The 12,443-nt window shown below is 41.7% G+C and overlaps 1 protein-coding gene across 1 annotated transcript in view; it reads right to left on the minus strand.

The window, feature by feature from the left end:
• Window positions 1-12,443, minus strand: part of smpdl3a (sphingomyelin phosphodiesterase acid like 3A) — a 58,494-nt gene that overhangs the window by 6,492 nt on the left and 39,559 nt on the right. The window contains exon 7 of the mRNA XM_070884456.1: window positions 4,063-4,187. Within this exon, the coding sequence (XP_070740557.1) occupies window positions 4,063-4,187 (125 nt within the window). The remainder of the gene's footprint in view (window positions 1-4,062; window positions 4,188-12,443) is intronic.

A 12,443-nucleotide genomic window follows, 5' to 3' on the forward strand; every position in this document is an offset into this window, starting at 1 on the left:
ATTCTGAATGTCCCATCGCTTTTCAACACCAGAACAATTGGACTGGCCCACTCGTTTAACTCGACTGGCATTATGATCCCCTCTGTCCAGCTCGATCTCGACTTTCTCTCGCATCATGTATGGAACCGCTCGGGCCTTGTGATGAATGGGTCGTGCATCAGGGACTAGATGGATCTGCACTTTGGCACCTGTGAAGTTGCTGATGCCTGGCTCGAATAACGACGGGAATTTGTTTAGCACTTGGGGCGCACGAGGTGTCATCCTCCGAAGACAGTGCTTTGATCTCGTCCCAGTTCCATCGGATCTTTCATAGCCAGCTTCTGTCGAACAGCGTTGGGCCATCGCCTGGTACAATCCATAGTGGTAAATCATGCACAGCTCCATCGTACTGCCAATGAGTGGTATGAGCTCTTTGGTGTAAGTACGTAGCTTGGTATGGATTAGGCTTAGTTTTGGCCTTTGTGCCTTGTTGCCCCACAGTTTTTCAAAAGCCTTCTGGCTCATAATTGACTGATTCACCCCCGAGTCCAATTCCATGGAAACTGGAATGCCGTTTAATTTGACTTTCAACATTATCGGAGGGCTTTTGGTGGTGAAGATGTGTACCCCATATACTTCCTCTTCAGCCTCGGGTTGAGTTGCCTCTCTTATTCGTTCAGCGTGATCTGCACCGTATCGGTCATCTTCTGCCGACTCTGCCACGTGGTGAGTCACAGCACGTCTGCATATTCGCTGAAGGTGCCCCATTGTTCCGCAGCCTTTGCGCACGTAATGCTTGAATCGACATTGATGGGTTCGATGATTACCCCCGCAGCGCCAACACAGTGCTAATGGATTCACATTCACGCTCCACAGCGGACTCTGAGTCATCCTAGGTCTGACCTCTGCAGGCGTGTAGGCCCTGCCATGTACAGTTCTGCCTGCTGAAGGCATTATTTTATGCACAGTACTTGCCAGTGAGCTTCGATGCTGCAAAGATATTATCGTTCGTGGACATGAAAGCCTGGGCTATCATGATGGCCTTGCTCAGATCTAGGGATTCAGCAGACAGCAGTTTGTGAAGAATGACCTCGTGACCGATTCTAAGCACAAAAAAGTCACTTAACATTTCCCTCAAAAATCCAGCAAATATGCACGGTTCCGCAAGGCATCTTAGGTCGGCGACATAGCTCGCCATGTCCTGGCCCTCGGAGCGATGGTGCATATAAAAACGATACCTGGCCATTAAGATGCTCTCCTTCAGCTTGAGGTGTTCCTGAACCAGTGTGCAGAACGCTGCATATGTCTTCTCCGTTGGTTCGTCGGCGCTAGCAGATTTTTGATGAGGTCATATATCGTGGACCCACAAACGGTGAGGAGAATCGCCCTGCACTTGACTGTGGTCTCTTCCGTATCCAGCTCGTTGGCCACGAAGTACTGGTCAAGACGCTCAACGAAGGCTTCCCAATCATCACCCTCAACAAATCTCTCAAGAATAGCAACGGCAGCCATAACTGCGTGAAAGTTTGTGATCTGTTACTCGTCGCCAATTGTTATGTTCAGAATAACCCCACAAGACTGTGCGCTGTAAGCTCAAACTGTTGTGATCTTGGTCGCTTTAATGTAACTCCAGAGTGAGAAGCAGCAGGTAGACTGCCTTTTATACCTGCTTGCCCAGGTTGTGCAGGTGACACTTGGGGCGCCCCCTGGTGGCAAGTCTTACACATTAGTAAAATTTACATACATAACGCTATGAAATGTGTCAAGCTGACACAAAGGACTGGATCGTACCAATAAAGTTCCTGTTCAATAATATTCAGTACAGCTTCTGTTAATCTATACAGATATCTTAGCCTATAACCTAGGCAATTGAGCTGCAAAAAATATTTCGCTGAGAAAAAAAAAAGGAAGAATGTTTTTAAACAAAAAAGACCAAGAGGTCAAGTTGGATTTTAAACAGAGCTACAAAAAAAGCTTTAGGCAAGTTGAAACTTTGAAATTCTGGAGGAAGTTAGAAGACATAATGGCCTGGAATTGTGAACTGGCAGTGTTTGCTGTCATTCTGTCTTTGAAACTGACCGCAACTTCGGGATTTGGGACATGCGTAAATGCTAAAGTTGCGGTCTGTCGTTCACAGCTCCGAAGCAGGCTGCGCTGTGCACTACCACAGAGCTGGCAGTCTGTGTGATCACCCAAATCAGTGAAACTCGCGACAACTTTGACTCTTCTGGAGTAAATACGCTGTTAAATTCTCCACTAAAAGTTAGACCCAAAGGAATTAGGTGTAACTGGGATATTAACAGCTATTGACTGCTGAACAAAGGTTAAGGGCTTGAAAAACTAATGTTAAATTCATGCAGTGTAAAATTTGTCCATTTTAATAAAAATTTAAATTAAGAAACTTTAATTGTAAAAACATTTTTTTAAGTTTGTTCATCTTTATTTCAGGTTTGCCTTTTCCCCATGTGAGAGCCTCAACCTTTGTTTTGATCTCCCTGGCATTTTTTAAAAGTTAGAATTTTAAGAGGTTACTGACTTCCTTGTTCGCTGTCTGAGTGTTGTGTGTTTTGATTGGCTGGTCAGACAGCTTGTTGATGTTACAGCAGTTCACACAAGGAAATCCCCACTATACTTTGTTGATTTGAATATTTGAATTGAATGTTGGAAAACCCAAAGTTCTTGACACAGGGATCGCGTGATCCTTATGCAAAGTGTACTTCGGGGCCAGCAGCAAACGTCTTTGCTACGCTGCTGACCGCAAATTCCCAGCCATTGCTTCAGTCATGTAAGGTGACCCACTGATATGGGGAGGTATGACAGTCTTTATTTTGTATCATTACATGAAGATAAGTTGTACTGATTGAACAAAGTGAAATTGATTATAGTTTTTGTATTGTTTTGTTCACTCAGGTGAAATAAAACAGCTTAATGAATTGTGGCAAACCTCACTTCAAGTGTTTACTTGATCTGCCTTCAGTGAGATTGATGCAGCATTCGTGCAAGAATCAGGACTATACAGCCAAAATGCAAAGAGTTACTTATGCTACATCCTTTGGTTATACCATCAACTAAACAGAGTGTAGTGCGAGTCAACTACACAAAAATAAAATGCTCAGGCCACTTACTGGATTAATTGACTCCACTGAAACAGAGAAGGTATCTATAGCAGACCCAAAATTGCAGCAGTGCCTCTATATGTAGAGTGATAGTAAAAAGCAAAATATAGAGAGTTGGGACCTTTTGGCATATATTCAATCATGAATTAATATAGTTATAGGAAAAGAGGGGGGGGGGGGGGGTTACAAAATGTTATGATTTCAGAAAAGGGACCCCCAATATATAAAAAGAGTCCAGCTATATCATATACTAGTCCATGATGGAGTTGATTACAGATCATAGTGAATCAAAGACACTTGTTCTTTAGGCGGAGAGCTATTACATCTAGCTACCATTCTTAATCACCAGAGGTCGAGTTTCCACTTTTATCAGCACAATCTGATCAGAATCGGCCAAACCAGTGCATAAGTTCGGAGAATTTTAAATGCAAGTGAGTTACAACCAAAACCATTTACATTTGTGTTTTCCGTGATCTTTTACGCTGGTTCAAAGTTTCAGGCCCTGCACAGAAAACTGGCCACACCTCCAGATTACAATTGTAAGATTCTGCCGACTGCGCTGGTTCGGGAAGGCTCTTTAAATTGCACTCATTTTCTTAGGCGCACAGACATGTTTTAAAAACATTCTTATATGAAAAAATATTAAATTTACCAAGAAACTGATGAAACCAGGTTGGGGGGCTGAATATCCTTACTAAAAATGCTTATTTTTGCTGATAAACCCATTTCCAGCTGTATTCAGGAATACTTTAATGGAAAAAAAAATCAATTACGTTCTATTACACTGCTCAATTGTGTTGGTTCATGAAGGATTTTTACCTTTGTGTTTATGTAAATTAATTTTAGCGGAAACTTGAAGCCAAATCTAACTAGTGCAATTTCAACCGTATTTTAGGTACAATTTCCTGATTGGGGTAGGGCTTTGGGCCCACTGATGGCCACATTCTTGTATGCAACAGACACTTACCAGCAAGCTGTAGTCATTTGTGTCATATTTGTACAAGCGTAATCCTGGATTATTGGATACACGGTTCAAAAATCCTCTTTGTGGAGTTACAGCTGGTCCCACAAATAAAGAGTTGATAGGATTTCCTGGTAGAGGAGAACAAGATCAGGAAATAAAAGAATTTAATCATTCAAAAATTATGATATTAACACTTAAACTTCTAAAATATATTTCTTTGGTAATTTATCAGCATATTTTTTAGAAATCTAAAACAATGCATGTTTAATCTAATAAAATTAGGTGTCAATACAACAGAGAAAATCACAACATTCATAACCCAGAACATTTACAGCGACTAATTAAATCAACATTTTTAGCCCATCTCTTCTGGGTGTCATGGTACATCAGTCATTGAAAGTTGGCATGCAGGTACAGCAGGCGGTGAAGAAGGCAAATGGTATGTTGACCTTCATAGCTAGGGGATGTGAGTATAGGAGCGGGAGGTCTTGCTGCAGTACAGGGCCTTGGTGAGGCCTCACCTGGAATATTGTGTTTAGTTTTGGTCTCCTAATCTGAGGAAGGACGTTCTTGCTATTGAGGGAGTGCAGCGACGGTTCACCAGACTGATTCCCGGGATGGCGGGACTGACATATGAGGGGAGACTGGATCAACTGGGCCTTTATACACTGGAGTTTAGAAGGATGAGAGGGGATCTTATAGAAACATATAAGATTCTGACGGGACTGGACAGGTTAGATGCGGGAAGAATGTTCCCAATGTTGGGGAAGTCCAGAACCAGGGGTCACAGTCTAAGGATAAGGGGTAAGCCATTTAGGACCGAGATGAGGAGAAACTTCTTCACTCAGAGTGGTTAACCTGTAGAATTCCTTACTGCAGAGAGTTGTGATGCCAGTTCATTGGATATATTCAAGAGGGAGTTAGATATGGTCCTTAGAGCTAAAGGGATCAAGGGGTATGGAGAGAAAGCAGGAAAGGGGTACTGAGGGCATGATCAACCATGATCTTATTGAATGGTGGTGCAGGCTTGGAGGGACGAATGGCCTACTCCTGCATCTATTTTCTATGTTTCTGTTGTCAACACATGTATCCTTATCTTTAAACTCCAACGCAGGAATGGAACACTGACATGTCAGTGCAGTACTGAAGGTACCATCATTCGGCTGAGATGTTAAAATAAGACCCCATCTGTCTGTTCAGGTGGATATCTTTTTAAGAGGTCAGGGTGTTTTCCTAGTATACAACATCCACCCCACAACCAACACCTCCAAAACAGATACACTGGTAATTCATCTCACAACTGTTTGCAAGACTTTGCTGTGAACAAATTGGCTGCTGTATGTGTCTATAAAAACAGCAGTGAGTACACTATATATGTATTTTATTGGCTGTGACGTGCTTGGGACATCAGAGGACATGAAAGATGCTTATATTAATACAAGTTTGTCTTTCAAATGAACGTTTCACATCTCCATTGCTAGAGCTGCCTCCAAGAAGCTTGGTTTCTTCTTTTCTGTGAAACACTTCTTTTCACCTCAATAACTCAATTCTCTATGATGCCCAAGACCATCCAAGACATGAATATTGCACACCGACAACAAACAAGACCAGGCTATTCATCTGACTGATGATTCCTCCTTCTCCTCTTGTTTCCAATCTCTTTTCCCCCATTTCAACTTCTGTCTGCGTTCCTCTCAAGCTACAAACATACCACTTTATATGGTCTTCCTAACATTCTCAGTGATTTGAAATCAAGACTCGGAGTAATCATTCTTTCCCAGAATCACTAAACTGAAACATGATACTTCTCTTTGCATTTCCTTCCACTAGGAATCTTCACACTTTTACTGTCTGGAAGTGAAGCCACTCTCCTCTGGCATTCAGCTCTTGTGCCCATGTCTAGATCAAGGGTATGCTGAGATTTGGTGTGGAGTCATTCTTCTGAAACTGGAATCAAATACTGGCAAGCAGGGTGTTGGTGAATAGGTATTGTTTGATTACACTATTCATTTGGCAACTGGTATTCTTGGTCCTTGCCCAAGTGAGCATTCTTCATGTGCATACTACTCTGAATACATTGGGAAATATTACAAACAGCAAGAATCCCAGAATAGGTTCTTGATTATAGCTGCTCAATTACATTTCTTCATTTAAAAAAGTGATGAACGATGCCATCAAAGTTGAAAAACGTCAGAGAGAAGTTAAGGTTTCCTTGTACTTAGCAAATCAATAGTCCAATTTACAGGTACAATTACCTCTGCACTCCATGTGTAAGGCAATCAGATTGCAACTGCACAATCACACCCATCTACATCTTATTCCAATATTCCAGGCATTATACTGTGCACTGAAATAATGTGGTGGATGTATTCTTCTGTCACTGCAGTGGATCTGTAGACAGGAGGCGAGATTTGCTGTATTACTGTGATATTTTTATAGAGCACAGCACACACAGCTTTCTATAACGGCAGACAGCATCTCAGAAGTTCCGGAGGCTTCTGATCAGCGGACTCATTTATACACTTTTAGTTGCAGTAACACATTACGTCCACATCCACAGTGTGGTGTTACAACATTACAAGCTTACAGACATTACACTTCTCCCTCCTTAATGAAGAAGTTATTATAACAAACATCATACATAACTTGCATGTTTATACATAACAAAGGATATGGACTTATTTTGCCATGTTTACAAATTTAACTTAACCACTTGTTTTCTGTTTGAGAGAGGATACCTTCGCTCTCAAACAGAACCTTCCAAACTTGGTGTTGAATTTAAACTCATTCGAGGCTGATCCTGAGGAACGTATTCATCCAAGGGATTTCCTTGATTTTCATTTGAATTCACTCTAACTTCAGACTGTTTTCCTGACTCGGACTCGGACTTAAATTCTGATTTTCTCTTGGATTTGTTTCCAGTACATTAGATGTAGGATATGCTACTGGTGTATCAAAACTATCTGATGAGTCAGAAATAATTGAATCATTCCCACTTCAACTCCTTCCATGTCTGTAGATAAAATATCAATGTGAACAAACCTAACCTGTCCATTATCAAACAACTTGACCAAATATGTGCGAGGACCACATATCTTCATTACTTTTCCGAGTAACCACTTTAACCATTTATGGTGATGGTTCTTCACTCTCACCTTCTGATTTAATTTCACACTTCTCTCTTTTACTCTACTTCTATCCTGATTCTCTTTCTGTCTTAATTGTGTCTCTTCTACGGACTGTGCCAAATTTGGTTTTAACAACGAGAATCTGGTTCGTGGCTGTCGTTTGAGAAACAACTCTGCTGGTGTTCTACCAGAAGTTGTATGAGGAGTATTTCGATATGTAATCAAAAAATTAGCCAATTTGTGATTCAATGACAACTGTCGTTTCTTTGGATTTGGATCCAACATTTGTTTTATGAGGGCACGTTTTACAATTTGTACAGTGCGCCCTGCTGCACCATTTGAGGCAGGGTGGTACAGTGGAACCTTGGTATGTTTCACACCATTTTTGCTCGTGAACTGTGCAAATTCTTCTGAACAAAATTGTGGTCCATTATTCGAAACAATTTCTTCTGTGAGGCCAAATGAAGAAAATAAATTTTGCAAAATGTCTAATGTTTTACTTGTTATTTTCCACATTGGAAACAACTCAACCCACTTCGAATGGCTATCAATCACAATGAACAATTGTTGTCCTTCTAGCTCAGCAAAATCAATATGTAGCCTTTGCCACACCCTGGCTGTAATAGTGGTTGCTGGCTTACCGATTTACATTTCGTACACTGACTCATGATGTACTCTATATCTTTATCAAGACCTGACCACCATAAATAACTGCGTGCAAAACTCTTGGTCAAGCACATTCCCAGGTGCTGGTTATGGAGGTCTCCTAATAATTTGGACCTGAATTTCTTTGGTATAACCACTCTTGCATCCCACATCATATAATCTTTATCGACTGATAATTCATTCCTATAAATGAGGAATGGATGAATATCTTTGTCTGTTACCTGGTTTGGCCATCCATTTGCAATATAATCATACACCTTTGACATCACTGGGTCACTTTTGGTTGCTCTACCAATCTCTTCAGCTGTGACTGGCAGTTCATCGATGTATGAAAAATAGAACGCTTCTTCCCTATCGGTGTAACTTGTGATGGGGAAGGCAATCTAGACATTGCATCAGCATTACTGTGTTCAGCTGATCGTCTGTATTCGATATTAAATGGTATATGCTGACAAAGTCAAAGGCCATCTCTGCATTTGGGCTGCAGTTAATGTTGGAACTGGGGACTTTGGATGGAGGATTGCTGTTAGGGGCTTATGGTCCATAACGATGGTAAACTTATGACCATACAAGTATTTGTGAAACTTCTTCACCCCAAAAATTAATGCCAAAGCTTCCCTTTCGATTTACGCATAATTACTCTCACTGGCACTGAGAGTGCGTGAAGCAAAAGCAATTGGTCTCTCCTCCCCGCTATTTAATACATGAGAGATCAATGCCCCAACTCCATATGGAGAGGCATCACATGCTAGCTTAATCTCCTTAGATATGTCATAGTGAACTAACATGGTGCTCTCTACCAATTGGCTTTTGCATTCCTTGAAGTCTGTATTGCATTCTTCTGACCACTTCCAATGTATCTGTTTTTTTCAATAGTTCATTCAGTGGATGTAATACTGTAGCCAAATTTGGTAGGAACTTCCCAAAGTAGTTCAAAAGACCCAAAAATGATCAAAGTTCAGTGATATTCTTGGGAGTGGGTGCTTCTCTGATTGCATCCAGCTTTCCCTTGGTTGGATGTAAACCATCTTTGTCTATTCTGTACCCTAAGTACTCAACTGAGTTTTGAAATAACTCACACTTACGAGAAGGCACTCGTACTCTGTGCTTCATTAGTGATCTAGACGAAGGGATTAAATGTAGTATCTCCAAATTTGCGGATGACACTAAGTTGGGTGGCAGTGTGAGCTGCGAGGAGGATGCTATGAGGCTGCAGAGCGACTTGGATAGGTTAGGTGAGTGGGCAAATGCATGGCAGATGAAGTATAATGTGGATATAAGTGAGGTTATGTGAAGTATAATGTGGATATTTGGTGGTAAAAACAGAGAGATAGACTATTATCTGAATGGTGACAGATTAGGAAAAGGGGAGGTGCAATGAGACCTGGGTGTCATGGTTCATCAGTCATTGAAGGTTGGCATGCAGGTACAGCAGGCGGTTAAGAAAGCAAATGGCATGTTGGCCTTCATAGCGAGGGGATTTGAGTACAGGGGCAGGGAGGTGTTGCTACAGTTGTACAGGGCCTTGGTGAGGCCACACCTGGAGTATTGTGTACAGTTTTGGTCTCCTAACCTGAGGAAGGACATTCTTGCTATTGAGGGAGTGCAGCGAAGGTTCACCAGACCGATTCCCGGGATGGCGGGACTGACCTATCAAGAAAGACTGGATCAATTGGGCTTGTATTCACTGGAGTTCAGAAGAATGAGAAGGGACCTCATAGAAACGTTTAAAATTCTGATGGGTTTAGACAGGTTAGATGCAGGAAGAATGTTCCCAATGTTGGGGAAGTCCAGAACCAGGGGTCACAGTCTAAGGATAAGGGGTAAGCCATTTAGGACTGAGATGAGGAGAAACGTCTTCACCCAGAGAGTGGGGAACCTGTGGAATTCTCTACCACAGAAAGTTGTTGAGGCCAATTCACTAAATATATTCAAAAAGGAGTTAGATGAAGTCCTTAGTACTAGGGGGATCAAGGGATATGGTGAGAAAGCAGGAATGGGGTACTGAAGTTGCATGTTCCTCCATGAACTCATTGAATGGCGGTGCAGGCTAGAAGGGCCGAATGGCCTACTCCTGCACCTATTTTCTATGCTTCTCTGGCCATTTGATGACTTAATTCAATATGTTATGATGAATTTTCCTATTTGGTGCTGAAATTAGTATGTCATCCAAATAACATACTACCCCTTCAATACCTTGCAAAATCTGGTTCATCACCTCTTGGAACATGGTAGGGGCAGAAAACACTCCAAACGGAGCCTATTAAATTGATATAGGCCTAGATGAGTATTTATAGTCAAACATGACTTCTCATCTAGTTCAAGCTGTAAGTAGGCATTCATAAGATCCAGTTTTGAGAAAATCAGACCACCTGTCAGTGTTGTGAATAAATCTTCTATATTCGGCAATGTATTGGGGACATTACCCTCTATAACCTGGTTTACGGTTACTTTATAATCACCACACAATCTTATCTTACCATCGGACTTAGGTACAACAACAATGGGTGTGGCCCAATTACATAGAGCTATCTTAGAGATAATATTCTCAGTCTCTAGTCTTTTGAGTTCTTGCTCAACATTCTCCTTGCACATGGTACGGAACGTGGCTTGCAGTAAACCGATCTAGCGTCCTTCTGTACCCTGACACTCGCCTTGAAGCCTTGGATCAGACTCCCCGTTTCGCAGAACACCTTCAGATAACTCTTGATATCATCCGTTAATGCAAATCTCGTTTCAACTCGAAAAATTTCACTCCAATCCAGCTTCAGTGATCTCAACCAATTTCTCTCCAGTGAGGCCGGCTTGTCTCCTTTCACTACTATTAGAGGCAAGTTCTGAAATTGATCTCTATATTTCACCGGTATGGTGATACGACCTACCACAGGAATTTTCTCTCCCATGTAGCCTCGCAGCTCTATCTTGGATTTCTCCAGTTGGAAATCACGCAATTTGTCGCGATATAGTGACTCCGGTACTACACTCACGGATGCACCTGTGTCAATTTCCATTAGTATCTTGAATCCCGCAACATCTATTTGGATTTTGATACTTTTCGAATCGCTGTCCGTTAACCTCGTGCTCCTGATGACGTGCAACTCTAATATCTCCACGTCCTGCTGTTGTTCTTCCATGCTATGTAGTCTCTTGGGATTTCTACTCATAGCTTTGAAAACTGGACTCATAGCTTTGAAACCTGGTTTACCCTTCAGTCGGCATGCCTTTGCAAGATGCCCAGTCTTTCTGCAGAAGAAACACTCTGCCTTCACGTATGGACAACTTTGAGCAATGTGTTCTCCCAGACACCTATAGCACGACTTCGACGCTCTGTTAGAATTTCCAGTTTCTGAGACTTTGGGCCCCCACCGCCTTTTAATTTGAACCTGCAGGCAATTCACCTCGGTTGTCTGACGACTGCAATTATTATGAAATTCTCGGGAATATTGGTCTGCCATGCTCATCGACCTCGCTGCCTGACAAGCAGTCTCAAAAGTCAAGTCATCTGTTGTCAATAACTTTCTTCTGATCGCATCATTTTTCTTCCCACAAATAAAACGATCCTGCAATGCTCGGTTTTGAAAGTTTCCAAAATTACAGTGAACAGATAGCTTTTTTAATACTACAATGTACTCTCTGATATTTCCATCAATCTTTTGATTTTGTATACCGAAACGATAGCTTTCAGCAATTTCTAACGGTTTGGGGTTGTAGTGCTGCTCCAAGCTTCATTAAAATCTCTTTAAACGTTGTGTCCTTTGGCTCGTCAGGCACAATCAAATTTATCAGCATTTCATACAATTCTGGACAAGCTTCAGATAAGATCATCACTCTCTTACGTTCCAACACAGCCCGGTTCTGATCTGCATTCTCTGGAACTTCGATTATATTATTTGCAGTGAAATACATTTCTAGCCGGTCCACATATGCCTTAAAACTTTTATATCCACCTAAATGACCCATTACTGCTATAGCTGCCGCCATTTTGTCTCTGCGGTGCAGACAGTGTGCTCGTTTTTTTTACCTCAGATTTTGTAGCTATTTCCAAAGACAGAGAAGCTTCCAAAGTCTCTCTGTCAGCTGGCTGAATCCTTCAACAACATTTCAGCTTTATATCACCCGAAAAATCCCATCTCGTCGCCAAATGTGATATATTCACAGAGCACAGCACACACCACTTTCTATAATGGCAGACAGCATCTTAGAAGTTCCAGAAGCTTCTGGTCAGCTGACTCATTTATTCACCTTTAGTTGCAGTAACATAATACGCCTTGGTGAGACCACACCTTGAGTATTATGTGCAGTTTTAGTCTCCTAATCTGAGGAAGGACATTCTTGCTATTTTGAGGGAGTGCAGCGAAGGTTCATCAGACTGATTCCTGGGATGGCAGGATTGACATATGACGAAAGAGTGGATCGACTAGGCTTATATTCATTGGAATTTAGAAGAATGAGAGGGGATCTCATAGAAGCATATAAAATTCTGATTGGACAGGTTAGATGCAGGAAGAATGTTCCCAATGTAGTGGAAGTCCAGAACCAGGGGCCACAGTCTAAGGATAAGAGGTAAGCCATTTCGGACCGACATGAGGA

This window comes from Pristiophorus japonicus, chromosome 7, assembly GCF_044704955.1.
Source record: "Pristiophorus japonicus isolate sPriJap1 chromosome 7, sPriJap1.hap1, whole genome shotgun sequence".
Taxonomy (NCBI): Eukaryota; Metazoa; Chordata; class Chondrichthyes; family Pristiophoridae; genus Pristiophorus; species Pristiophorus japonicus.